Source organism: Mustela nigripes, chromosome 12 (assembly GCF_022355385.1).
Source record: "Mustela nigripes isolate SB6536 chromosome 12, MUSNIG.SB6536, whole genome shotgun sequence".
Lineage (NCBI taxonomy): Eukaryota > Metazoa > Chordata > Mammalia > Carnivora > Mustelidae > Mustela > Mustela nigripes.
In genome coordinates, this window is record NC_081568.1 from 41404066 (window position 1) to 41431770 (window position 27705).

General features: G+C 54.6%; 1 protein-coding gene across 1 annotated transcript in view; it reads right to left on the bottom strand.

Annotated features, from left to right (window-relative positions):
* CSF1R (colony stimulating factor 1 receptor) overlaps nucleotides 1-26474 on the bottom strand; it is a 29531-nt gene extending 3057 nt beyond the window's left edge. The window contains exons 1-16 of the mRNA XM_059417144.1: nucleotides 26245-26474; nucleotides 22073-22330; nucleotides 21338-21622; nucleotides 19837-19973; nucleotides 19048-19207; nucleotides 15527-15713; nucleotides 12632-12747; nucleotides 12328-12448; nucleotides 12049-12236; nucleotides 10204-10319; nucleotides 4971-5097; nucleotides 4725-4829; nucleotides 4129-4239; nucleotides 3305-3467; nucleotides 959-1050; nucleotides 746-843 (exon numbers count right to left, since the gene is read on the bottom strand). Of these exons, the coding sequence (XP_059273127.1) occupies nucleotides 746-843; nucleotides 959-1050; nucleotides 3305-3467; nucleotides 4129-4239; nucleotides 4725-4829; nucleotides 4971-5097; nucleotides 10204-10319; nucleotides 12049-12236; nucleotides 12328-12448; nucleotides 12632-12747; nucleotides 15527-15713; nucleotides 19048-19207; nucleotides 19837-19973; nucleotides 21338-21622; nucleotides 22073-22330; nucleotides 26245-26293 (2313 nt within the window). The 5' untranslated portion in view covers nucleotides 26294-26474. The remainder of the gene's footprint in view (nucleotides 1-745; nucleotides 844-958; nucleotides 1051-3304; nucleotides 3468-4128; nucleotides 4240-4724; nucleotides 4830-4970; nucleotides 5098-10203; nucleotides 10320-12048; nucleotides 12237-12327; nucleotides 12449-12631; nucleotides 12748-15526; nucleotides 15714-19047; nucleotides 19208-19836; nucleotides 19974-21337; nucleotides 21623-22072; nucleotides 22331-26244) is intronic.
* Between the last annotated feature and the right edge of the window lie 1231 nt (nucleotides 26475-27705).

Sequence of the window (27705 nt, forward strand, 5' to 3'; positions counted from 1 at the left end):
GGGCAAGAAGCAATGAGCCCTGGTGCTGGAAACAGCCTCTGGACCCACCCCCCACCAGTTACCAATAATGGCAGCTGCCACCTCCAGGGCTCTGCCATGCCAGGCTCTTCTCAAAGCATCTGCACACATTGCAACCCTATTTTGCCCTCAAGACAATCCTGTGATTTTGCCCATTTTTATAGGTACAGAAACCAAGGCTCAGAGAATTGCTGTAGTTGCTCAAAGTCAAGCAGCAAATGGCAGAGCCAACGATCAAACTCTGGACCCCCAAATCTGTAAGGGGCACGGTCACAGCTCCCACTTACTGGGACCTTCGTGGGTTGAGTGTGTTGCACACGTCTTATCCTTTCACAACTCAGGGAGCTTCCTTTATCAGCCCCATAAGACCAGGGCCTTCACAAAGGGACACAATGGTTGTCTTGTTCACACTGTTAACCAAAACTGAAGGAATAAAGCCTGTTCTTGGAAATGGGGTCCTCCATTTGCTGCACACCAGGGAAACGGGTCTGCTCAGGCTGGGAGCTCCCACCGTCCCCCCATGGAGGAGCGCTCAGCCGTGGGTTTGTCTTGCGCACTCCTAGAGGCTGTGTGGCACTCTGGCTCCGCCTTGGCTCCATCATATACCCCCTTTCCTGCCCTTGTCCTCAATCATCCAGCCTCACAGCAGGGTGGCAGTGGGGGGGGGGCGGTCAGCTGCTTCCTGGTCACCCTGGGTGACCACACTCAGACCCAGTTTACAACTCACGTTCTTGGAAGCAAGGAAGGCCATGCCCTGGGCCACCTGGCTCGAGAAGTGGAGCAGGTCCCGCAGCTCCAATGGTCGCCCATCCTCCTTGTCCATGTCTGGTGTGGGGAGAAGAGTCATGGCAGCCCCAGCACACTCCTGCCCCTCCCTGCCCATCCCCCAGTCGCCCTTCTCCTCTGCCTCTGCCCCACCTGCATCCCAGTACCTCCTTACCTTGTTCAGAGAAGGAGTCATTTGAAGAAGAAGTAGAGACAGGCCTCATCTCCACATAGGTATCTACACCCTGGCTGGAGAAGCCGCTGTCCCTATACAGGAGAAAGGTTGGGGGATGGGTGAGAACCTGTTGCTACATTGCCCAGCTCAGGCCTTGGCCACTGGCTCCCCATGGTCTCTCCAATCGGCCAGGAAGGACGGGGATGTCAAGGTCCACTCAAACATCTGTTTCTGACAGGGAATCCCCTGCCACATTCTGTGCGTGTGATCATTGATCTCTGCTTGGCCATCCAGGGAGGAAGCTCACAATTCGTGAGCTCTCTGCCTGTTAGAAAGTTCTTCACTGTTCCTAATGCCACTCTGCCCCTGAGATTTTCCTCCTGCTGGTCCTCGCTCTGTCCTCAAGGGCCACAGAGAATGAGGCTCGCTTTTCCCATAGCAGCCCTGCAGGGATTTGAGCATACTCTAGGCCCCCTTCTCTGGGCAGTGGCTCTCACGGCTGGCTTCACATTCAATCACCTGGGGAGCTGTCAACTCTCCCTGTGCCCAGACCACCTCAGAAATTAGGGGCAAAACCCGGCCGGTCACACTTGGAAAGCTTCTTAAACTAATTCGCGAGCACATAATCCACCTGGGGCGGGGGGGGGGGGGGGGGGGGGGGGGGGGGGGGGTGGTCTTACTGAAATGTTGATTCTGCCGCAGCAGGTCTGGTGGCCTGAGCTCCTGCATTTCTAACAGCTCTCCGGTGATGCCTTTGAGCTCACTCTTTGGGTCACGGTTGGAGAAAGCACTTCTCTACATTGAATAACCACTGCTGCTTCTAATAATCCAACTAGGTATGATTTCTGGACTCCCCCCTCCTCGATCCCCTCTGTGATGGAGATGTGCGCCTCGACAATGCCCATACTCTAGTGTTCCCAGAAAGAGAAGGAGGTGGCCCACTTATGCTTTGACCATGGCAAAAACTATCCCCTCCCTTGGTTTAGAAACTCTACTTCCATTAATGTAGCCTGGGAACCAAACTGGCAGGATTGGTTCACATGCCGTGTGCCCTTGAGGTCACATCACTGAAGGCTTTCCCCACCTGTACATTTGAAGATCAGAAGTTAATAGTTTACTTCAGTTCTCATTTTGATTTGCCTGGCCTGAGATTCCAGCCTGCAGAGGCCCAGTGTGAGCTACCCTCTCAGAGGGACGGCAGAGAATAGAAGAGGAAGCAGATCCTGCTCAGTCCTCATCTTCCAGGATACCAGATGGAATGAAATGGCCTCCTTCCCCTTTTGCCTCCCCAGGCTTGGCAGCTGACAGTAGCTGAGACAGGGGCCCCGTGTACACCCTTTTTGTTCTGATCCTGTCTCAGCAGCCTCACCCTGAGGCCCCACATGCCCCAGCACTGAGACTTCAGGACAGCCAGGAGGCTTAGGTGAGTACCGGGCCAGGAGTCAAGGGAGCCGAGTTCTAGTGTGGGCTCCGCCTCTGCCCCTGACTCATGTGTGACACGAAACTGGCCACTTCCTCTTCTCTGGTTCCCTGTGTGGCTTTGTCCATCTGCCTCAAGGGTGGCTTCCAGGAATCACAGCATTACAGAATGACAGAGTAGGAAAGACTCTGAGAGGTTCAATCCCCCGATGGCTCACCCCGGGGAAACCAAGGCCCAAGTAGATCATGGGCCTGGCCACAGTCACCCTGTTTTATCCCCATCCCCAGACTCTGTCTGGGTGCTGTGCAGCCCCTGACAGCCTGAGCCTGTGGGAAAAATGGGCAGTTTGCCTTCAAGCTCTCCCCATCTCTGGCTAGAGCGCTGAAAGGATCTTGGTTGATCTTTTATGTACATTAAAGTGATGATTTCATTGGGGTGCTGGGTGGCTCAGTGGGTTAAAGCCTCTGCCTTCGGCTCAGGTCATGATCCTGGGGTCCTGGGATCGAGCCCCGCATCGGGGTCTCTGCTCAAAGGGGAGCCTGCTTCCCTTCCTCTCTTTGCCTGCCTCTCTGCCTACCTGTGATCTCTGTCTGTCAAATAAATAATTAAAATCTTTAAAAAAAAAAAAAGTGATGATTGCATTAACTAACGCCTGTCTCCACCAGACTGTGAGCTGCCCATCTTTGCTTCCATACTCCTAGTTGCCCAAACTGCCCAAATATTTGTTGGATGATAGGAATAAGTAGTAGAAAAACCGAGTTGGCCCATCTAAGCTGGGGTGGGGTGACTATTCCCCATGGCAGAGATGGGAATGTGAGAGTCACACGGCCACCCAAGCCTGAGTTAGCTTCACAGACAGACACAGCAACCCGCCCCACCCCGTCCTCCAGCCCCAGCCTCCTTCCTGTCCTTTGCCAGGGTCCTACCTGCGGACATATTTCTTCTCCAGGTGGATGTTCTTGTAGCCAGCGCCTGCCTCGGGGTCCTGGCCCACACTCAGGCTGGGTCCCAGCATGGCTTCGGCCTTCCTTCGCAGGAAGTTGAGCAGGTCTCCATAGCAACAGTACTCAGTGATGACCAGAACAGGGCCTAAAGCAGCCAGGACCGTGGGGTAAGTGCACTTCTTAGCCCACTGCCCCAAGTGGACAGACACATGGGGTGGGGTGCTATGGCCTTCTGAAATGGGACTCAGGAGCCCTGAGTTCTAATCCTGATTGTCTATGAGCAGCTTTTTCTGCTTTCTGTGCCTCAGTAATTCCATCTGTCTAAAGCAGAGGAATCTCAAAAAACTGTAGCCCAAGAATTCCTTCTTCGAAGGAAATCTGTGGCAGTTCCATATGGGTCAAGGCTGCTACAGAAGAGAATGGGACAGACTGGGAGTCCTGACAGGCTCTGCGGACCCTGTCATGAGTGTCCAAGTGTCTCTGAGTAGAAGCTTCACTCCAGACCCCCAGAGCCAGACTCCCGGCAGCAGGGCCCGGAGAACTGCACTCTTATACCCCTCTCTGGCTGACTTGGACATCCACCAAGGTTTGAGAACCATCGAACAGAGCTTATAGAACCTTCCCTCAGTCATAAGCAGCTTCTGACCAAACCAGGCACCTGGTCTAGGAATTTGAGGAATGCTGAGGTAGAGATCCTGCCATCACTTAGAGCAGGTGGGAAGAAGATGGAGTCAGGTGGCCCTGGGCCCTCAGACACCCAAGAGGCTCTAAGACCATGGGACCCAATGCCTGCCAGGACCCCTCACCTCCGTGAGTGCAGGCTCCCAGAAGGTTGACTATGTTCTCGTGCTGGCCTAGGTGACTCATGATCTTCAGCTCTGACATGAGGGCCTCCTTCTCGTCTGCGTGAGCCGTGGCTGGAAGAGGGAACCACAGGTCCCATAGATGGGGAGAGGGCAGGGCATAGAGAGCCACACAGACAGACATGAGACACCCAGGAGAGCAAGCAGGGCACACCCAGTGCCCCAAAGTGATTAGTGACCAAATGAGAGAAAAGGAAAAATTCAGACACACAGATAGGAGTTAGGGAGAGAGGAGAGATGGCCCGTCCCTGAGCTGCTCTCTAGGGGCAGGAAACCAAGCTGTGGCCAGACCATGGCCCAGGGTGGCCTCTGTGCGCCCCAGCCTCTCTGGGGCTCCATCAGAAGCCCCTCCACACCCAGGAGCCAGGGGGAGGCTGGAGCTCACAAAAGAAGCCAAGAGTCCTTGCCCCCAGTCCCAGGTCCTATCCCAGGCCAAAAATGTGGGTGGTGGCTCTTGTGATGACCAGGAGGCCCACCCCCAGCAGAAACCGCCTCCTCCCCACTCCCCGCAGATCCCAAAGCCCCCTCCCCTCACTCACACTTGAGCATCTTCACAGCCACCTTCAGGACAGCATCTTCCGTGCCCAGACCAAAGGCTGTGGCCTCCACCACCTTCCCAAAGGCACCGGCTCCGAGAGTCTTCCCTGCCACACACACACACACAAACACACACACAGTCTCCTTAGGTCCCTGGTAACAAAGAGCCCTTTGTCTAAGGGCCCACAGGCTCCCTACAGCACATGCTGACCCCATGGGGGGGGGTGGGTGCTAGGATCCCATCTCACCAAACTGCAGGTTGTTGCGGGGAAACTCCCACTTCTCATTGTAGGGCAGCTGGGTGGGGTCAATGAAGGTGTAGCTGTTGCCCTCGTAGCTCTCGATGATCTTCCAGCGCACCTGGTACTTGGGCTTCTGTAGAGGGAACGGGGCGGGGGGGGGCGCATATGTCAGCTGCCCGCAGGCAGATCTGGTATCTCATCCCTGACCCCCAAAAGCAGGGGTGTGGGAGGCCTGAGGCATGCGGGAGGAGGCGGGGTGGCCTGTCCTTGCCTGGCTTGGCCTCACCATGTGACCATCCCTCCTGCAAGCCTTGGTTTCCCTGCCTGTGTACTGAAAGACGGTGGGGGGCAGGATCACCCCCGAGAACCCTGCCAGCCCTGATAACTTGATAATTTCTGACCCGGCAGGGGGACATTTCCATCTCTCCATCCGTCCATCCTCCACTCCAAATACAGTCTGCTTTTGTTTTCAGGTTGGGGTTAGATACACACAACATGCAATTTACCATCTCAACCATTTCTGAGTGTACCATTCAGAAGTATTCATTCACACGGTTGTGTCACCAGCCTCCACAATGCTTTCCGTCTTGCAAAACTGGAACTCCGTCCTCATTAAGTGACTCCCCTTTCCTACCTCCCCTGAGCCCCTGGTCACTTGTTTCCCGAATCCAACGACTCTAGGTACCTCACTTAAGTCCAATCAGGCAGTATGTGTCCTTTTGTGACTGCCTTATTTCCCTCAGCCTAATGTCTTCAAGGTTCATCCATGTGTCAGAATTTCTTTCTTTTTTAAGGCTGAATAATATTTTCAGACAAATATTTCACCGAATTCCTATTTGTGCCAAACACCATTGATTCAGAGCTGAAGAAGATAAATGTAAAGCCCTTTCCCCCAGGCAAGGGGCTAAGACAGGCATTCAACTCACATACACACATGGGTCGGACATTTTCCGACAGTGCCGTAAGATAGTAAAGCGAGGTAGTGGGACAGAGAGCACCAGGTGCAACTGAAGGAAGGTCAGGGAAGGCCCCAGAGGAGGTGAGGAGAAGGCAGCCAGATGACTGATGGAGGAAGCTCTTTGCAGGCTTGTGAAGACCAGATGCAGAGCCCTGCAGGTGGGCTGAGTCCTGGCAAGTCTGAGGGACCGGAAGGAAGTTTCCCCAGGGGTGAGGGGCTTGAAGGAGGTGCAGATGTTCCAGAGACAGGAAAGTCTTGAGCGCTGGGATAGGTGAGTGGATTCCCTCCTAACTGCAGAGAGAAGCCCTTGAGGGTGCGACGCAGGGGAGGGATACTTTGGACTTTATGTTGTCAAAGGAGAGGGAGGGGGCACAGCCAGATGCAGGGAGGGAGGAGAGCAGCTGCCTCGCTCTTTCCTGCCCAGGATGGCAGCTGCTTGGGGGCATCACGCCAGGGGGTGCCCATGAGAAGTGCTGATGGAAGACGGACTTTAGGTGGAAAGTGGAAGCTGGGCCCGGGTGGTGGAGGACACTGAAGCCTTGGGTCAGCAGTCCCACTCTTTCCGGTCCGTCCTAGGGGACAGGGACCAGCTGGGCTGTGCTTAGCAGCTGGGCTCCTTCTCTGGGCACCCAGCCTGGGGGACCTAACGGGTGTGCGAGTGGGTGTTGGGGAGGGAGGCGGCCTGTGGCTGCAAGTTGCACGGGATTAGGAGAAAGACTCCAGAGAGCCATAGGGAAGAACTTCCGGAACTTGGAAGAGGAGACTGTAGTTAGACACAAGGAAGAACTTCTGGGTTCTGACTCAGGAGGGAGGCTGCAGGTAATCCTAAGAACATCCATGCCATGGCTTGGGAGGAAGAGTCTGAAGTGGGACCAAAGGAGGAACCTTGTGAATCACAGAGGATTCAAGCCCCACATGTGGGTCCCTTCCCGACCCTAAACATGGAGAGAAAGCCAGGAGGGGATTCTTTGACCCCCCTAAGCAACTTCCATCTCCAGGGGCTTCTGTGGCCAAAGCTTTTTTTCTTCTCACCACTTCTCCTTCTTCTGGCCCCTGCAGCTGGGCCTGAGTCAGTCTCCTCCCCAGCGCCGCACCCCCCCCCCCCACAGCCAGGCAGAGGATACTGGGGTAAGGTGGGGGAAAGGGGGTTGTCAAAGGAGGAAGAGGTTATCTGGTTGGATCTCAGGTCTCTGAATCCCAGACTCTACCCGCAGGAACACACAGCTCTCTCCTGCCTCCTCCTGTGCCTCGGGCATCCCTGCCCCTTCCTGGAAGATAGCCAGCAGCTCTGCTTCTGGACCACCTTGGCTACCCAGGGCTTCTACCTGGAGAGGTCTCCTCTGAAGGACAGCCCTTGCAGGGAAGTTGGGATGGGCCACTTTGGCCAGGTTTCCTAATGGAAGTAGTTGTCAGGATAGGAGGGAGTGCTCCCTGAGCGCTCCTGGTGAGCAGGGCACCGGGCTAGCACCCTCAGTGTGCGTCATCTCACGCCTTAGGACAAACCCAGGCTCACCCCACTTCCCCTTGGTGACTGAGATGGGCAGGGAGACGTCCCAGTCCTGTGACCCTCCCCATCTAGGCCTGATGGTTCTGGGCTGCTAGATGTTCTCTCTTAGGGAAGTAGCCACCTCAACACTTCCTGCTGGAAAACCTGAGGGGCCTCCCGTCTGGCCCCAGTCAGCCTCCAAGCCCCAGAGCTCAGTTCTGACTCCAGAATCCCAGCCTCCGTGCCTCCCTACCTCATCCTTTCCTACTTGCGTCCTTCCTCCTTCCAGCCTGCTGACTCCTGCCCTTTCCTCCACCCCCTTCGGCGCCCCCTGTGGTCTCTCTGGGGGCCAGAAAGGCGATGACTCAGCTCTGAGGCAGAACCAACCCCTCCCCCCACCAGAGCCACCCCTCACCGAAGGTTCAGGCAGTGAGGACAGGCCAGACAGAGTCCCCGGGGCAGAGGCAAAGCTCAGAGCCCCACGGGGCACAGCAGAAAGAAATTGGCTGGAGGGCCCAGAGGTAAGAGTATTACCATCTTGACCCTTCAAGGTCTCGTCCCATGAGATGCCCTCCTTTTCTTGGACTTCGATGGGTTCAGGGGACAGTTACATTTCCTGGTTGGGAAATGAGGTGGCTGGGACTACATGTTCCAAAAATGGTCCCATGGAGAGAAGGTAAGGTGTCCCCAAACCAAAATTGGTCAAGGGGGCTGGGCACCTAAAGGTAGAAGGGGCTGGAGAGGGAACTGGGCCTTCTCCAGAATCTCGGCAGAACTGTCCTGGGCTGAGGCCACAGCTCTGTGGGGCACAGGAGGGGGGCAGTTTTCTGTTCCATAAAAGGAAGAAACTGCTCAGAGAAGGAACTCATAAGAGTGAGTTAAGGCCTGTCCACAGGGGTGGGTGAGCGAGGCCGGGCAACCACCGTGAGTGTGTGGTCAAGGAGGTGCCAACCTCAGACACTCCTACAATCCCGAGAAGCGTGAGCTAACTCAGGTTCTCTACAGTCAGCTTTCTCCTGGGCCAAGGGCGTGCAGGGTCAACCCTGAGCACTGTATCCAGCACCCTGCTAAATCCCCTCCATGCGGTCTGTCGCTGAATCCTGACAGCCTGGCAGGGTGGCCTCCATTATTAAACCCATTTCACAAATGGAGAAATAGAGGCAGAGAACCGCCCCCCCCCCCAATTCCCCAGAGTTACAATAGCTGGAGACAGGCAGAGGCAGGACCCACGTCTGTCCAATTCCCAACCCCTGGCTCTTAAACCAGAGGCGGAAGACTGTTACTAATCCCATGGTACAGGTAGGGAAACTGAGGACCAGAGTGGGCAGTGAGTCAGCCAAGGTCGCATGGCAAGACAGTTTCAGAGCTGGACCCAGATCCCAGGACCTTTGTTTCTTGGAGTCTGCCTTCAGAGCTGCCTCTCCATGATGGGTGCTGGCGCGAACATGAGAGCCGCCCCTATGGGCCCCTACATCCCATCCACAGTGTCTTAGTCCTCTTCTCATACTAAAACCCCCAAGGCAGGGGTGCAGAAGAGAAAATGCAGAGGAGGAGGCCCACAAGGTGGGTTATTCACCCCTAAATCACACTGTTCCCTTGTTCAAACCCACTGACAGCTCTGAACCTACAGGATGGGCCCAAGTCCTTGGACCCCCCAGCCTGCCTCCTCTTCCAGGCACCAATATTTCTGGAACTCTTTTGGTCCCCCCAACCCTCCCCTTTGCACACAGTGCCCTCTCCCCCAGAGATACTTTTGCCCTGAGTCTCGTCTCCCCTTGCTGCACCCCCCATTCTCCCAGATCTGTCCTACCCATGCCTACCACCTTCTCCAAACGGGCTCCCTTCTCCACCAGGGACAACGGACACCATCTTTCATGTAGGACGGCAGTGAGGCAGGGTGGGGGAGGCCTCGGGCTGTCATGTGGGGAAGCACCGGGGACCCTTAGGCCAGTTCTTCCCCCTTGCCAGCCCTCAGTTTACGTACTATAAAATACTGACTGCTACAGTTCCTGCCTCCAGGTTGTGCGGGTAAGATAAGAGGAGTCAGTGTTTCACATAATGGCTACAAATACGGCTTCTTAAAAACCCAGCCTCTGCCACTCGAAGAGGGCAGCTGCCTCTCCCTTTCAGAATCTCAGCTTCCACCTCTGTAAAATGGGGTTAGTGATGCTGTCCACATGCTGTGACTGTCGAGGGCATTCAGCGAGAGGATGTAACAGGCTTCACGAAAATGCCCCTAAAGTTGCCATCACCAACTCTGAACTCAGTGACAGGCAGCGCACCACACGTCAATGGGCCATCAGTGGCAGCTTCGATGAGTAGTAACTAATGAGGAGGGTGATGATGGCTAAGCCTTCCTCCTCCACTAGACCACCCACCACCTGCAGGGACCCACGGGCCTGGCCCAATGATGCCTTCTCTGTGTGCTTGTGTCCCCCAGCGGGGACAGGACCCCATGTTCTCGCTGTCCTGGAACAATCCATCTCTCCCCCCAGTGCATCTTTTCCTCTGCACCCTCACTTTTCTGGTTGTTGGACGTGTAACCATCTCCTGCTCTAGACAATGAACCCAACAAGGGAAGAGCCTCCGAGCCTCCAAGTTTAGGCTCATTCAGCACCCAGCCACCCGCGTTGGCATAGAGAAGACACCCACTGAGGAGCTGTTGGCTGAATGGCTGACAGAACGAGTGGGTTCTCGGGGACTACAGGGTGAATCCTTGCAACCTGGTGGCAGCGTCCCAGGGTCTGACTCACTCGGTACCTGGTCACCCCCATCCCGGCCCCGCCCAGGCTTACCTGCTTGTACTTGTAGAAAAGCAGTAGGAGCAGCAGTAGCAGCAAGGCCATGATGGACATGCAGGTGACCAGCACGGGTGTGAAGAGTGGCTCGTCAGAAAGCTGCACGTGGGCTCCTGCAAGGGGTGGGGCAAAGGAGTGAGCTGGCAGAGGGGGCCTCCAAGACCTCCTGCCACCACTGAGATCAGACCACTGCACTGCCTGGAACACAGTAGGTGCTCAATAAATGCCTGTTGACTGAACACAGAGTCTTCTCACCCAGAAGCCTTCAGAGCCTCAGAGGGTCTTACTAGAGACCCTCCCCCAGCCGGAGGCCAGGAGGACAGCCCCTCCAGTTCTGCTTCTGTCCAGCCCCAGACCCTGCCTGGAGTCACAGCTTCTGTGGCTGGGGAGCCCCTCGGGTCACGTAGTACCCCCTTCTCTGCAGCAGACTGGCCTCGTGCCCAGCTGTGGCTTCTGTGTGTGTGCGCACACACCACACAGATACACACACACACACACACACACACCAGTGATGGGTGTCTACCCCCTGCACCTTCAGGCAGCTCAGACAGAAAGACCTAGAGGTTAACCTGAAATCTGTCCTTCCGGCCTTTCCCCCGCTGCTTTCCCAAGCACCCCTTGGAGCCACACAGCCCTTCTTAGGGTCTGAAAGCTTCGCTTATAGCCCCTAGGTCTCCTCCAGTTCCATAATCTTATTTCCTTTAATATGTTTAAAGGACACAGTGTCCATCCTCTTGCCCAGATCAACAGTGTGGGTCTGAGGCCAAATCTCACCTCTGCCACTTAGGACGCGTGTGACATGGAGTGTGGGATTTCTCCCTAAGCCTCCGGTTCCTCCTCTCCCAAGTGGGAAGGAACACAGTGCTAACCTCCGAGGGCCGTGTGAGCTCAGGGAGATAATGACCGTGAGGAGCTCCGCGCAGTGCCTGGCACAGGGGACGCACTCAGTGGAATGGCCATTTAGAAGGTTTGCTGTGGGACGCCAGCAGTGAGGCTGAGCAGCCACAGGCCTTGGGTGTGTAGAGTCCGGCCCCAGTCGCAGCGGCTTCAAGGCACCTGCGGGGCCATCTCTGAGCCAGACAGAGGCTTCCATTCTGTGTTGTCTGCCCAGAGAGTCTGGCCGGGACCTGGCACACAGCGGTGCTGAGTCCTGGTTGGTAGAAGTCTGGAGGGGCTGTGGGTCTCCACAGCTGTGGGCCACTTGCGCTCAGACAGCTGGGGTCTTTGTGCCACACAGGGAGAGGCATGCCTTCCTCTGAAGAAACCCCGCCTTTGTCAGCCCGGGGCTGGCCATCAGCCCTACCCAGGGACAGTGGCCCTGAACGGATAGGACTGTGTCTCTGGAGGGAAGAGAGTCCAGGAGGAATGGAAGAAGAGGTCGAGGCTGGCCCTGGGGTGCAGTTGGCCTGTGTCTCTCCCCAGCCTTTAATCTCCATGGACATCCTGACACCAAGTGAGTGCTCCCTGACACCGAGTGAGTGCCTGGCATACAGCTCATGCCAAGTACATACTTGTGAGTTCATGGGGGAGTTCAAAAGCAGGAAAATGAGCAGAAGGCCAGATGAGGCCTCGCTTCCAGCTGGTGTCTCCCTGGACCTCATGGCTTCCTGCCCTCTGTTCCTCTCCTCCCTGCTGCGAGTCCCATGGGTTCTAGATCCTCCACCTGGCCTCTGCAGGAGACTGTTGGTCAGTAGGCGGCTGCAGTTGGGCCCAGAGACACGGAACTCAGTATGGCTGGGACCTGCTCACTTTGGCACTCAGGCCAGGGCTCCTTGGCTCCCTGGGGCTGGCGCAGTTTCCTGGGCCCACCTCCCACCCTGCCCAGGAGGGGCGAAGGCTCACCTACAGAGATGGGCCCGAAGGCCTGGGAGCTGTTCCCCACACTGTTGAGGGCCTGGCACTCGTAAGTCCGGTTGTGTTCCAAGCTCCCCATGGCCAGCAGGCTGTGGACGATCACCTTGTGGAAGGGCTCCCGGCTCAGCACCTGCGACTGTGAGTCCTCTAGGACCAGCGCTTGGGCCTCATCACACCTGAGAAGAGCAGAGTGTGGCTTAGAGAGTCAGGACACTCCACCGCTTGGCCCCTCGGCCTGGGGTGAAGAGGGAGACCAGAGCCACCTACCTATCCATGTGGCTCCTGCACTCCAGCCATGTCACATTGGGCTGGGGGTACCCGGAGGCATCACAGAGCAGTGCGTCGGAGCCATTGACGACGGTCCATGTGACCCTCACCTCTGGGGGGTCTGAGCAGAAAAGAAGGGGTGGAAGAGGAAAGGATCAGCCCCGGAGGTCCCATGCGCTCTGTCTGACCACTCTGAACCCTTCATGCCCACCTGCAAGCCTTAGGGATGTAGAGGCTGCCCCAGGGACCTTAGTCTCCTGTAGCCCCTGTCTCCCCCACCCCGCCCACCTGCCGCATCACTCACATCGCAGCGTGAGCTCAAAGGTCAGAGAACTCTCGCCTCCAGTGTTTCTGGCCAGGAAGGAGTAGCGACCGGCCTCCGAGGGCTTCAGACGAGGCAGGGAGAGGATAGAGGTGTACCTGCACAAAGGGGCAAGCCATCTGGTGTGAACCCCAGTTCTGGTATGGCCCCTGCAAGAAAGTGGGCTCAGACAACCTTCCTAAAGGGCTTTGTTTTATTTTTGGTAAAGTGTCCAGGACACAAGGGCCTTGGCTGAGCCAGGGATCCAAGCTGAGTGCCATTAAGACACAGGAAAACCACGAACCGAATTTCCTTAATTGCTTCTCTCATTTTTTTTTTTTTAAAGATTTTATTTATTTAACAGACAGAGATCACAGGTAGGCAGAGAGGCAGGCAGAGAGAGAGGAGGAAGCAGGCTCCCTGCAGAGCAGAGAGCCCGATGTGGGGCTCGATCCCAGGACCCTGGGATCACGACCTGAGCCGAAAGCAGAGGCTTTAACCCACTGAGCCACCCAGGCGCCCCTGCTTCTCTCATTTGTCTTAAGATTTTATTTATTCATGTGTCAGAGAGAGAGCAAACACAAGCAGGGGGAGCAGCAGGCAGAGGGAGAAGCAGGCTCCCCGCTGAGCAAGGAGCCACTTTCGGGACTCCATCCTAGGACCCTGGGATCACGACCTGAGCCACCCAGTCCAACTTGCTTCTCTCATATGTAAAGTGGTTTTGTTCTGAGGTCTAATAGAAATGATGTCCGTGAAGTGCCGACACTGGACAGCACATCCCAGGCCTGCACTAAATGTACCTACTTTCACCATCGTCACTGGGCTAAGGAGTCCCTGCTCAAAACACCAGTACCCAGGCTAGCTGCTGTTCCTAAAACACCAGCCCTGCCAGGAGGGACTGTGAGAGGGATGAGAGTCAGGATGTAGCCGCAGGGCTACAGAAACTGGGGTTCAAGTTCTTGCGCTGTCTATCTTAGCTCTTTGATCTTAGACAAGTACTTAACCTCTCTGATCCTTTGCTTCCTTTTCTATGAGGGTGACACTGATGATAATTCATCCACAGGCTTGGCCTGAAGATTAAAGGGACATACATTCAGGGTGCTTGACACAGAGCCCAACTCATTATAGCTACGCAGTTCAACGGTGCCCTTTGTTACAGAAGACCCAGAAGCAGATATGGACAATATAATTTATTCTCAGCTGATTACAGGTAATTTTTCATTTTTTTTTCTTAAGCTCTATTTTAGCATTTCCTTAATGGACATGTATTGTTTAGGTAGTAAATAAGTTTTTTTTAAGTCAATTATAGCATTTAATTATAAATTATACTGGACTAATACATACGGTATTCAAAGGGCATCTCATTCAGCCAGACCTTTGGCATACAGAACCCCTCTACACATCTACCTCTTAAGCGGAAAGAATTTAACTTTTTTGCATGACTCAAAGTCACCATATGAACACACCCATCACATGAGCTCAATTGTGCGGCTGTTGGGTGCCCAGGCTTATCTGCCCTGTGCCAAATGGCCCCACACTACCGTGTTTGGGGGGATCTCCATGGTTTCTTTCTGCATGTCCCTGTTGCATTTGGACCCCTGAAACCTGTCCGTGGACCAACCCCCTCCCAGGGGTCTATAGACTCCAGATTCAGAACTTCTGCTTTAGACAAAGGGAAGCTAGAAATCCTGACCAGAATGGATGAGAAGGGAACTGAGAGGAGAAAAATGAGGACAAGGGAACATTTTTGTCCTGATGAACATTTTGTTCTGCTTTGATTCTGACAATAGGCAAACTGGGGAGGCCAGGCATTCATGAGATCTGGGCTTCAGGAGCTAGGAAGAGAACCCCAGAGAGTTCTGGAATTGGAAGATGGCTAAGGGATTACCTAGCAAATATCTAGCAAATCCCCAAATAATGGCCAACACGTCTCTTCTCCTGAGTCAGTTATAATGAAAATACTGGCTGAGAGACTGTGTCAAGAAGGACTCCCAGGCTGCACTCAGACCCTGTGGGAAAGGGCTCAACAGTGGATTAGAGATGTCTGTCAAGAGTGTGCGAGGGGGAACGGGTTGCACGCACAGCACATGCTTGCTGTCCTTGAGCGCCGTGCTCTCATTCAGACACAAGTGGGTAAAGAAGCTATCGTTTTTAACAAATGGTATTGGTGTTCCTCCTGTGGAGAAGGCTCTTACGTAGGAAACTACCTGTGAGGCCACTTTGGAGGGGCAAGTGACACTTCGAGGATGTAAGGAGACAGGAAATGGATTTCTAACGTGCTGTGTGTGTGTGGGAGAAGTCAGATTCTGGAAGTGGAGAGAAGGGAGGAAAGAGGAGATGGAGTCAGATAGCACTTTATGAGAAGCATTTTGAGCCTGTGAAGAAGAATAAGGGAGAAATTCTCAGGGGTGGGTGACCACAGGCCTTTAAAGAATTTTGATGTATCTGTGTTGGTGTGATGTTGATTCTCTCTGCCCCCGGCCCCAAGTCCATGGCTTACGTGGCAGACTCCCTGAGCCATCATTATTAGGAGTGTACCTAGGAGTAGAAATCATGGAACAGTGTCTTCTACATTTGGATTGGCCACGAAAGAAGAGACTGATGGGATTTGGAGTTCTCGAGTGAGCATGAGAATGCATGTCCCAGGAAATGGTAGAATTCTTGAGGAGGGCATGGGACTTCCCAAGGATGTGGGACAGAGGGGCAAGCCAATTTTGTCCTAGTCAAACACAGATGACTGATACTGAGCTCCTAGAGTCAGGGCAAGGGAGACCCAGAAAGGAGGAGGGATTTGCTCCAGGTCACCAGGAAGGTTGAGACATGACCCAGTCAGTGTCCTGCCTTCTGGCTGAAGAATTCCCCTTGTGGTTGTGGGTTGTGGGAGCTCATTGGTCATACCTGTATGTGTCCTTCATCATGACAAAATTGAGCTTGGACTGGTGGTCAGAGAAAGGTCCCAGATAGGTCCAGTTCCAACCTTGCAGGCCTGGGTAGGCTTCCACCTGGACTTGAAGATCGACCTTCTCACCCACAGTCACCTCCTGGAGGAGGTTCTGCTTGGAGGTCAAGTTCAGGTAGGCTCTCTCTGGAAAGCAGAATACATACAGATCTGGCATTAGTGGGAAGATGTCTCTGTTTGGTTGCTCATTTGGTGACCTACCCATTGATTCAGCCATTCAGCTGGAGCCTTCCTTAGTGCCTACTGTGTGCCAGGCTTATAGCCCCCGCCCCTAACCAAGACTCGCCCTCTGATACCTTCCCTCCCATCACTGCCCCACAGAAGTCCAAATTTTTCTCTTTGCTGAATTCTTGGAAGAACCTGGACAAATTCCTATCCTCCTTGGTACCTCTAGATCCTTATTTATATAACAAAGAGATTGAATATACTTGTGTTGTTACAACTTTTTGAAATTTTTTTCAGTGGCAAAAAAGTCTGTTTTTTTTTTGTTGTTGTTGGGGGGGGTGTTGGACACCCTCACCCATTTCCCCTTCTCCTGCTAATAGTTGGGGCAGTGAAGCTTCCACATCCAGCTCTAAGGGGGCATGTGACCCAGGCCAGCCAATCAAAGTAGCATGTCCCCTTTGGAACAGGGAGTGGTTTGGGGGGTAAGTCATGAGCCCACAGGTCCTATGACACTTATTTCCATGGTTTTTCTTGGAGTGCTGGGAAAGGAGAGGCCCTAACGTCACTGGGGTTGTCGAACCCTATGTGACAAGGAGTCCACAAGAAAAATGGAGAGCGAGAGGTAGAGGTGAGAAGCAACAAGTTCTTGTTCACATCAGCTGAACCCCTAGATCCGATTTACCTGACGCTCCTATCTACTGGTTTTTTAGCTAGAAGGCCAAGAAAAATCCTCTTGTGATCAGGCTAGCTCAAATTGATTTCTGTTCCCTATGCCTGAAAAAGTCCAGACTAGTTTCTTCTAATTAAAGCTTGCATGAATTCAAACCAAGTTGCTCTGGTTGAATCTCACAAAAAGGAGCTATGGCAAGGATCCCGCTCACTCAGTCTCTCCATGCCCCTTAGGGAAGCCCCTGAAAAGCTTTCTTAAGTCCCCAAGACTTTGCAAAAAGCCCTGGCCTATATGATCTCTAAGGGTTTCTCTCCTTACTCAGGTCTATGAAATCTAAAGTTCACTCTTGTACCCAGTGATACATCTGCTCTAATGTCCTTATGGCTCCCTGTTGCCTCCACCAGACAAAGTGGCATTCGAGCCTCTCTCAATCAAGTCTCCTCTTTATGCCCATGTAGCCAGCCCCCTCTTCCTACACACACACACACACATACACACACACATCTGAGTCTCTTAACATCCCCTGAACACACCAATACACAACAGTCTTTCCTACCTTGGAGGTTTTGTTCAAGCCATTTCCTCCACCAGGAGCCCTGTCCTCTTCCTCTTTTGTATTTAAAGCCTTCTCATCCTTCAAGGCTTATCCCTGTCAGGGGTTTGTGCCCCCCCAGTCCAGGCCACAGGGAGCCCTCCCTGCCCTGGACTCCTGCGCCCCTTCTGGACTACACATTCATTACGCACCACATCTAAGCTACTTCCGGCATCTGCTTCTCCCTTTGGGTAGCCATCCTCTCTGTCCAACCAGCCTGTGAGTTTTTAGGACAAGGCTTCTGTCCTCTTCTCTCTCACCCCCTCGATCATCTATCTGTCTACCTGTTCTCCACCCATCTTCCCATCACCTCTTCCATCACCGCCTCAATCAAGCCACTTTCTCCTCTAGCTTGGATAATAGCAGTAGCCTCCTACCTTGTCCCCCTGCTTCTACCCTCCACGCAGCACGAGAAAGCCATATTAAATCTCATTACATGCAAGTCAGATGATATCACACTCCATTACTCAGACCCTCCCATGGCACCCCATCTTTCTCAAGGGGAGAAGACCCAAGACCTTCCCTTACGGCCCTGTGGAAACTGCCTCCTCTTCCGCTCACCCCTCTGATTTCACCTGAGCCCCACCCTGGCCATGCTGGCTGGCTCATTCCTTGCACGCGGCAAGCACAGTGCCGCTCGCCCTCTGCCCCGCGGCTCCGTGCTGCCGCGCACCTGCAAGCTTACCCCTCCGCCAGCTTCACGCCATGGCTCAGATGGCAGCTGACCGGTGAGACCATCCTTGAGGACGCCCTATTTTAAACAGCAAACCCTAGAGAACTGATGTCGTCTCCAGAATTTGTCAGCTCATTGCTGGTCTTTCCCCAGCTGGAGCGCAAACTTCCCGTGGGCAGGGGCCTCCATGTTTGCAGCTGTGTCCTCAGCCTTTCAGAGCAGTGTCTGACCAGAAGTAGGCATGAACACAAACACGGAGTGACTGCTGTATCCGGGCCATGGGAAACACTCAGGCTCAGAGCCCACGGCTGTGCAACAATTCGCTGTGCTTCTCTCCTCCTTCACCGCGCGTGGCTCCCAGCGCAGGATGGGGGCCACGGCGGAGATCATATTGACGGCAAGCCTCGTGCAGTGCCGCTGCTCTCAGGGGTAATGGTCATGTGTGCTCTCCCCGATGCCCCCCTGTCTCCCATAACATTGAACACACGAGGCGTGGCCAGACTGCAATCACTCAGCCCGTCTTGACCTTGAGAAACTCCCCCTTAGCTTGTCCAGCCTCCGATCTCCCATTCAAAGCATAGGACATTGGACTGGCCTTCTCAGATGACCTCTCCTGTGCACACTTAGTGTTTACTCTGGGTCAGAGTAGATAGATAGATGGATTGACAGATTCACTTAATTCTCACAACTATGAGATAGTGACTGCTAGGAGTGTGGGCTGCTGGCCACCATGACGTACCCTGCCACGCAGTCTGCTCCCGTCACTCTCTCTTCAACTCCCAATGACTTCCCAACAGGATGCGCTGCCAACCAACACCCGCTTTACCGTCTGGACGCCGCCTCCATCCCTGCCTCTCTCTGGCCACATGTCACACCACTCACAGCCCTGCCATGGGCAGCTTCTCTCCACGTCTCTTTCCCTTTGCGCCTTCCACATGCTGTGCTCGTGCCTGTCCTTTCCCACTCTTCTGCCTCGCTAACCTACCTCTGTTCTTTGGGGCCTAGCTTAGGCCACTTTGTTCAAGCTGGGGCTGGGTGGTGGGGGGGGGGGGTTGGTGTTCCCAGCAACCCCGCGCTTCCGGCATGATCTCGCGGGGTGAGCATTGTCTGCTCCTGTGTGGTTGTTCCAGGCATGAAGGATGAATGAAGGAGAGAACAGCAGTCTAATAGGGAGCAGTCCCAAAACAGAAGGCAGTAATGCCCTGTAGGAGCTCCAGGAGGGGAGCGAGGGATTCTGGGGAAGGATCTGGGAAGGCTCCCAGCAGTGTGGCTCCCTCCACCATCAGCTCCCTCCTTCCCAATCTCCCTACACACTCCTTCACCCAAGATCCCTGGCAGCCCCCATCACCCTGATGCTCACCTACTACCCGGAAAACCATGGACCTGGAGTTGATGCCTCGGACATTGGTGGCCACGCAGGAGTAGTTGCCGGCATCTTGGAAGCCTACGTGATCGAGCTCAAGGGTCAGGACCTTTTGGTACTGGTTACCTTGGAAGTCGGATTGTTGAGGGATTGTGAGCTGTAGTCAGAAGGAGTGGAAATGGGGTAGCAACATTGTTTAGGAATTAGAAAACTCTGAGTTCGAATTGCCAGCCTTTAAAGAATACTATCTGCCATTCCTTGGGCAAAGGACTAACTCTGAGCCTCAGTCTTCATCTGTAAAATGGGATGAACACCAGCCCATGCTCCTAGGGTTGTAGTGAAGAATAACGAGTTATTACATGTAAATAGGGGTAGACACAGTGGGGCAGGGAGGAGCTCTTAGAAGCTGCCCAATGCCATTTGGAGATACTCCCTCTGCGTCCCCCTCTCTTCGTTTTTCTGAAATGGCCTTTATATTCCTGGGCTTCAAGGTGGCCAAGGAACCCCTTGCTAAGTCAGAGGTGAACTGACCTCTGGTTCTTGTCTATAGGCTGGGGCAAAGTTCATGGGTCAAGGGGGGAAGAGTACTACCTCCCCCCACCAACAATAATCAGTAGCATGAGCCCAGGTCCTGGTTTTGAATTAGTTATTGACTGGCAGTAAGATCTTAGGGCTGGGCTATGCCCTCAGTCCAGAGAACCAGCTGGTAGCTGGCCGCCATCCTGCAGTGCCTGGTGTGCAGGGAAAATGGGCACCCTTCCCCCTGCTGTCTCCCCACGGACTGACCTTGGTGTCTCCATGTTGGAGGAAGACGTCAAAGCTAACATCAACGTTGCTGGCTGCGCACACGATCTTGGCAGTCTCTCCCTGAATCCGTACCAACTCTGCAGGTTCCAGTGTCAAGGTCGGGGGCCCTGGGATGACTGAGGTCAGGGGAAGCGACCCATGAACACCCAGGCTGGAGCCGTCATCACTCTGCTCCCTGCCACAGGCCAGAAACCGGCTGGGGCCTCCCTAGGTCCCCTTGAAAATCCTGTGAGGCAGACCGGAGGCCTCTACAGCTCGTCTTGTCTTTGAAACAGACTCGGAGAAGTCCACTCCCTTTCGTCACCACACCTCTCCCCAGTCTCACCCTGTGTTCTGCTCTGGGCACCTGCAACACCCACCTAGAAGGACCCCACTTCCCCTCGGACCCCCGCACAGTGAGACTCCTTGAAGCAGTTCAAGGGGCCTCTTAGGAATGTAGATTGGATCACATGCGTCTCCTGGGCCAGTATCCAGTGGCTTCCCATCACTCTTGGGATGCAAGCCGGGCCCATGACCGACCCCCCAAGCCCCTGCCGCCTCGTGCTTATGCCCCGCTCTGCAACCTCACTGGCCTTCCCACCAGAAACTGCACACACACACCCCCTGAAGTACTCTTCCTTCCACACCGGGAGCCAGCAGCCGCTTTCACCCTCCAAATCTTCTGCTCTGAGAAGCCTTCTGTGACCGGTCAGCTGGGTGAGCCTCCCCCAGCCCACACACATTCAGCTTTCTCCAGCGCAACTTCTTGTGGATCAGCCAGCCTGTTATTTGCCCTCTCTATTCTGTCTCTCCCTGGAAGCTGATGCTATCCCCAGCAGCTTGTACAGTGCCTGATGCAGAGCACGCATTGAATTCAAGTTCATGGTTATTACTTACATTGAAAGATGATCTAATCCAGTTTCTCAAGGCCCAGAGACACTAAGGGACTCATCCAAGGTCACCGAGGGCCCAGGGCTTGACAGATGGAGTGCGGGGGAAAGAGACCTAATGGCCCCCTCTGCCCACATGGTGGGGTCCCATGACTTCCCAAACAGGTTTCATGGCTTCAGAGCCCAGGCACTGTTGCCTGCCACATGGCTGTGACCCTGGCCCTTGTTGCAGAAACCTGATTCCTATACTAAGCCAGGCGGCAAGCCTGGGGTCCTGCATACTCATGCCAGGCCTTTCAGAATGAGGAATCCTGTGTACCAACCTAGCCAGGGCAAGGGGGAGACTTCACACCATTGTCACCTCCACCATGAGAGCTGTCGCGTGCACCCACCCAGACTGTCCTGAGCTGTCTCTTTCTGCCCAGCACACCTTGCTTGTCTTGCCTCCGCAGGAGCCCCGTGGATGACCATGGTGCAGTTGGAAGGAAGAAGTGAAAGAAGAGGGATGGTCCGTTGTTCCCCACCAGGCCCGGGTCCTCCCTCGGCTCCCATGTCTGCGGGCTCTCCGGCCCTGCCCTCTGCCCTGGCCTGTCCCTCCCAGCCCCACGCACCTTTCTGCACTTTCAGCCAGATGCTCTTCGATGTCACCGTGCTGCCGCCTACCCGGGCGCTGCATTGGTAGCCGTGGGTCTCCATGAACTGGGCCTTATGGATGGTAAAGCCATACCAGGGCGAGAAGGAGTAGTTGGTTTGGCGCAGGACGGGCCGGCCACGCACCCGCATCAGCGAGACGCCGGCCTCCAACTCGGGGTCGGTGAGCAGGCAGGGCAGCAACGCGTCCTGACCTTCCATCACCGTCACCTCCTCGGCCAGCACCTTCCAAGGTCGGACGGGGTCTGCGGTAGAGGGATACAGGGTTACAACTGCCCTCCCTCCGCCAGGCTAAGTGGTGCCTGGACCCTGGGGACGGGGAAGCTCGGAGGGGCTGATGGTTTGCCTGAGGTCACACCATGTACCAGAGCAGCCCCGCGGATGCTTCTGAGTGGGGGGGTGCTGGAGCCAGACACAGCCCCGCTACTTGGTGCTGGGTTACTTTGGGCAAATGACTCAACCTGTCTGAGCCTTTGGAAAATGGGCACAATTGCGGCACCTATGTCACATTATGTTGCTATGAGAACTACATTGAATTGGAAGCACTGCCACCAGTCATGGTCAAAGGCATGCCCTTGCTTGGGGAGGAGCTGTTTTACTGTGGTTGCTAATGTTAGGGCCCAGCCCTCTTGCCCATTCTTGGTGGTTCCTGTTGGGCCAGGCATCTTGGGAGTGAGTGGGCCCAGAGTCCTCACCTTTGACATAGAGGTGAATGGTGGCGCTGTCCCTGAGTGGGCCTCCAGGCTCCGTGCAGCGGTAGGTCCCAGTGTTTAGGAAGGTGGCATTATTCGTGGTCAGGGTGCTGCTGGAGGCCTCAGTGTCCAGGTTCCAGTAGGGGAAGATGGGACCGTCCCATTCCACACTGTCGTTGCCCACACAACGCAGGGTCACCGTCGTGCCTGGCTCCACAACCAGCTCAGGGCCACTGGGTTCTATCACGGGGACTCCTTGTACTGGTGGCAGGGGGAGGGGGAAGGTGGTGAACAGCGGACAGAAGTAAGCCCTGAGGAGGCACGCGCTGGTCTGATGATCCTAGCCTCTGAGGTCCTCCTGGCAGGAGATATGCGGTGCTGGGGTTTAGCTGTGACTGGGGGTCACCTTGAGCAAGTCCTGGCCCTCTCTGTCATTTGCTCAGTCCCCCATTTCCAATCTGCTCATGGAGGGCCCGATGTCCAGCAGCCCCCTCCTCCGAGAAACGGGCCCTGGGAGATTTCTGGGCACCCAGGCAGCTGCTGACCCACGGGTCCTCCCCAGCCTCCTGTCTCAGCCTTCCCAGCTGTGCCTCCAACATCCTCCCCACGGGCGGACCCTTTCGGCCCCATGTACAAAATGGGCTCTGTCCCTAGTGCCAGACCCAGGACCTGGCTCAAAGCAGGGGGCTCGAACAAGCAATGGAAAAAAAAACAAGGGAATGGAATGTTCGTGGCAAAGTCCTCCGACTTGATCCATATTGGGAAAAAGAGAAGGGTCGTGGGATGTCGGCCCAGCCGAGTTAGAAGGGTACCGGGGGTCTTGTGTTGTGCCCACTCCCACCACTGGACGTCTGCCCTGCCGCATAGTGGGACGGCTCAGAGGCTCTGTGCCGCGGTTGCCCCGCCTGCAAAGTGGGGACAATAATTGTGCACATTTTTCGGGATGCCAGGAGGATTGAGCACATGAGAGGCCTTTGGAACCTCATCTGTCACCAAGTAAATACTCCGTAAGGGTGGCTTGGCAGCTGAGCCCAGCACGCGGCACTGCTGTTTACTAGGAAGCCAATCTCTTTTAAGGAAAATTTTCTTGAAGGAAAAAAAGAGAACTTGAAACCCCTATCAGGCCCTCCGGGAAGAAGGCCCGTTGCCTCTGCCGTGTCAGCATTTCTCCAGGCCTAAAATAGGGGCAAAGGAGGGAAGTGAGAGCTGATTCAAGGCCTTGGAGGGGCAGCCAGGCGCCCCCCGAGCCTGTGTGGGCGGAAGCACATTGCTGGTGTCCAGCCCGGCCCCTAGTTTCCGCTCAGCCCGCAGCCCTTCTCACTTCTGTTTCCTGGCCCTCCTGGCTACCGACCCCTCTCCCACGGAGAGACCCCCGGAAGAGGGAGGGCCACCTGCAGCACATTGGAACATTCTGGGCTGCAGGGCCTGGCTCTGCCACTGACGAGCTGGATGTCCCCACTGAATCAGACCCCTCCACTTTGGGGACAGAGTCCTGGATACTGCTGCCCCCAGGGCTTCAGCTGAATTCATGGTTCTCCACTGTCCTGCACAAAAGTGGCCAAAGTGGGTTTTTTCCTCCCCATCCCCACCACAGACTCCAGACCTGGAAAAATTTCTCTGTCGAGTTCCTCCAGGATGGCCTCTTGGTGTTTTGCTGTTATACCATCTAGAGGGATTGGCCTTGCCGTCAGCATAAAGAATCCAGCGCACTGTTGAACACTGCCAAGGCCAACGCCTGGGGATTGTGTCCGCGCTGGGCCACGTGACCCCCAGGGAGAGGGGCAAGCGTCTTTTCTGTCAGGCTGTGGGCAAATCCCAGCCGAGCTGCCGCAACGCGGGTTCCCGGCTAGGGTTTGACCATAGGGACGAGCTCGGCCTGTGGGGTCACATCCTCACCGCCTGATATTTGGTTCTCCCTTACGCCGGGTGCGTTGCTTACCCTCTCTGGCCCTCAGACTACTCTTCCTTCTAATGGGAATAGTCCCTTTCCACCTGGGAGGTCCCTGGAGGATTCAGGAAGGCCATAGCGGCCCCAGGCCCAGTCCACCGCTCTTACCCTGGGCTACTGCTTGCTGCGACATTTCTAACCTCCCTTTTGGTCCTGACACTCTAGTATCTAAAGTTTTAAACTTTTTAAATATTTTTTATTTTATTTTTAAAGTAGGCTCCATGCCCAGTGTGGACCCCAACGTAGAGTTTGAACTCATGACCCTAAGATCAAGACCTGAGCTGAGATCCAGAGTCGGATGCTTAACCGCCTGAGCCAAAAGTTCTAAACTTTTCAAGGTCACAGTCTCCTCCGAGATCTCGGAGTCTGTGAATCTCGCTGGGTTCCGCTTCCGCACCCACCCAGTCTCAGTGGCACCTTCTCCTTCCCCTCCCCTGCCCTGTCCCTCTAGTCCCTGTCTCAGTCTCCTGGAAATGCGGTCAGAGAAATGTGTCCTGTTTTGTCCTGTCCTGTTGTCCCGGATATTCACGCAGGGCCAGGCTGACACCCTCCACTTCTGCCCCTAACTTCCCCCTGATGGTTTAGCTGGCGGGAAGAGAAAGACTGCTCAGGCCCATCCTCCTTGTGGGTGGGGGCTGGGCTTGGCCGACACCGACCAAGATCGCCTTCTGTGCCGGCCTCTCGTCTCAGCTCCCAGAACGGAGACGCGGCCCAAACTCCACTCCTCTCCCTCAACACCACCCCCATACCACACACCAAGGCCTGGGACATAGCCCCCCTCCTCAGCCTAGAATCTTAGTGGGCCTCTCCCCAACTCAAGGGTGTTCGGAACCTGGCCCCTGACTCCCTCACGGCCGCCCCGGTACCCCTACTCTCTCACCACTGGTCTGTGGGGCTGAAACCTGAGGCTTCTAGCCTGCTGCTTCCTATCTTCTTTCTTCTGGGTCTAGACGCCAGACAACCTTTCCACTCCCCAACAGTGCCCCACAGGCAGGTGCTGGGCAGGCGGATAGGACAAGACAGTGAAATAAAACCCGTGGGACTTTCTGGAGAGAGGGGAACCGTTTCTGTCTTCACTGGGGTGGTGGGTACCCAAGCACAAGCATTTGTCAAACCTCATCAGACTGTGCACTTAAGAATCTGAGCATTCTACTGTATGTAAATTACATCTCAATAACAGAACAGACGCTCAAGCCCAGAAGATTGACAGGGCCACAAAAAGACCTTCAGCGGGCCGTCTCTTCACTGGGGTCCAGATACACCTTCTCCACAGGGTCCTGCAGCCCCAGAACTATGGGGAGGCCAGAGCTGAGGCTGCTTTCCCATCTCACCCCACCTCACCCCCATCCTGGCCTAAGATCCCCCCAAATAAGCATGTGATAAAATATAACTGAAGTTACCAGCCAAGCAGCAGCCCCTCCCCTCCAGTGAGGCGCCCTCCTGGGATGGAGTCCACCAGGGCTGCTGTCAGCAGAGCTGGAAGTGGGACCAGGTCTGCCACACAGCTCTCTGTGCCGAGGCCCAGCAGCCTGTGTCTGGGAGCACTCTGGCCAGGGAGACCCGCACTGCCCTCCCTCCAGGCCCTCCTCTAGTCCTCCTCTACTCTCCTCCCAAACTCACCTCACTCGAGCCCTGGGCCAGAGAGGCTAACCCCTTATCTCCCTTCCAGCCCCTTACCCACGCCTCCCAAGGAATGACTGCTGCCCCCTTTCTGAGTCGGGTCCTGCCTGCTCTCGAAGGCTCACAGGCTGGGAGCTAGCAGAGCCGTCAGGAGCTCTCTATGGCCTCCCGATCTCCTAGGAGCTTGTTAGAAACGCAGAATCTCACGTTGTACCTGGAACCTACTGAGTCAAAATGCACATTGTAACAAGATCCCTGGGGAATCTGTGTGCAGAGTGGAGTCTGAACAGCATTCTTTAGTCCAGCTCACCACGGCCCCCAACACCTGCCCTTGAATAGATGGGGACACTGAAGTCCTGGGGCTTGTTCAGGACACCTGGGGAGTCCCAGCCTCTGACCTGGTACAGATCCGCAGCCCTGGTGGAGTTGGTTCCACCCCCCACACACCCTCTTTTCCCTCCACTGCCTTTCCAAAGCAGACACATGCAAACCTGCGGTCCAGAGTGGCAACACCTGGGGACGGGCAAGGTTTTACGGGATCCTTGCACAGCGGTCTTCCCTGTCATGCACCCACCCCAACGCGCAGAGTCCCCAGTTTTGCTCTTACCACGCCAAGTTGTGGCCCCCAGCAGGACCAGCAGAGCCCCTGGGCCCATGGCCTCAGTGGGGAGGTGGCAGGCTGATGTGGAGCTGAGGGGTGGGCAAGGCACGGGGCAGGGGTCTCAGCTTCTAGCTCCACAGGGACCAGGACCTCTGGGCACACGTTCCTCTCTGCTGTACTAGCTGTTTCTCTTGTTTTCCTCTTCTTCCTCCTCCTTGGGCCGATCCTCTTCTTCCCCTTTTAGCTAGGCAAGGCAACCACAGAGTTTGGAAATCTTGGGTCTTCAGAAGAAAACAAAGCCATGACCCCCAGAGGGAGGGGTTGGAGACTGGGACAGGGCCAGCCTGAGCCTGGGGGAGCTGGTTAAGTTTAGGGCCCTTCTCAAGCCACCTCCAAAGGATCCTGGGAGAACAGACATGCCCAAAGTCAAGCAGTCAGTAGCACAAATGGGGGAGTCCCCAGGGTGACCAGGCAGCTCTGGCTTAGCCAAAAGCAAAGTTTGGTTGTTCTGGGAGAGCCTGGTGATAGAAGCAAGAAGCTTCCATTTCCAGGACTCTCCGCAGCTAAGCCCTTTACATTCACTGTTTCCTCCAGCTCCATAGAACCTTTATGGAATGGGCACTACTGCCATTCCCATTTTGCAAATGGAAAAACTGAGGCTCAGAGAGATCAAACACCTTAAACTTACCCATAATTACAGGGCTACCGAGTGGCAGAAGTGAGATTTGGATCTAGACAGCCTGGTTGTAGAACATTTTTTTACATCACTTATTTTTTTTTTTTAAAGATTTCATTTATTTATTTGACAGACAGAGATCACAAGTAGGCAGACAGGCAGGCGGAGAGAGAGAGGCGGAAGCAGGCTCCCCGCCAAGCAGAGAGACCAATGTGAGGTTTGATCCCAGGACCCCAGGATCATGACCTGAGCCGAAGGCAGAGGCTTTAACCCACTGAGCCACCCAGGTGCTCCTTAAGTTATTTTTTGTTTGTTTTTATGAAGAGTCTAATTCTGCTGCTGTATTTCTTCAGAAAAATAACATTCTTCTGCTCCTTCCTTTCCTGCAGTCAATTGTTTTTTACCCCTTTTAACGGATTCCCTTAGAGGAATCCTTATTTCTAAAGTTGTAAAGTTGTAATTTCTTGGTTGAAAAGTTATTTCTTGAAACTAAAAAAATTCCCATGTAATATTGATCCAGGAAAATGACTAGTCTTTTCATGTCCAGGTATATGTGATATATTTTATATATACATTTTTTTTCCCAGAAAAGTGTTTTGAACCTCAAGTAACCATGAATACCAACCAAAGCTGACTCAAGAAGAAATAGAAAAACTGAATAGACTTATAACTAGTAAAGAGATTAAATCAATAAACAAAAACCCTCCAACAAAGAAAAACCCACGACCAGATGACTTCACTGGTAAATTCTACAAAGTTCTTAAATAATTTACCCCCCCAAAAAAGAATTT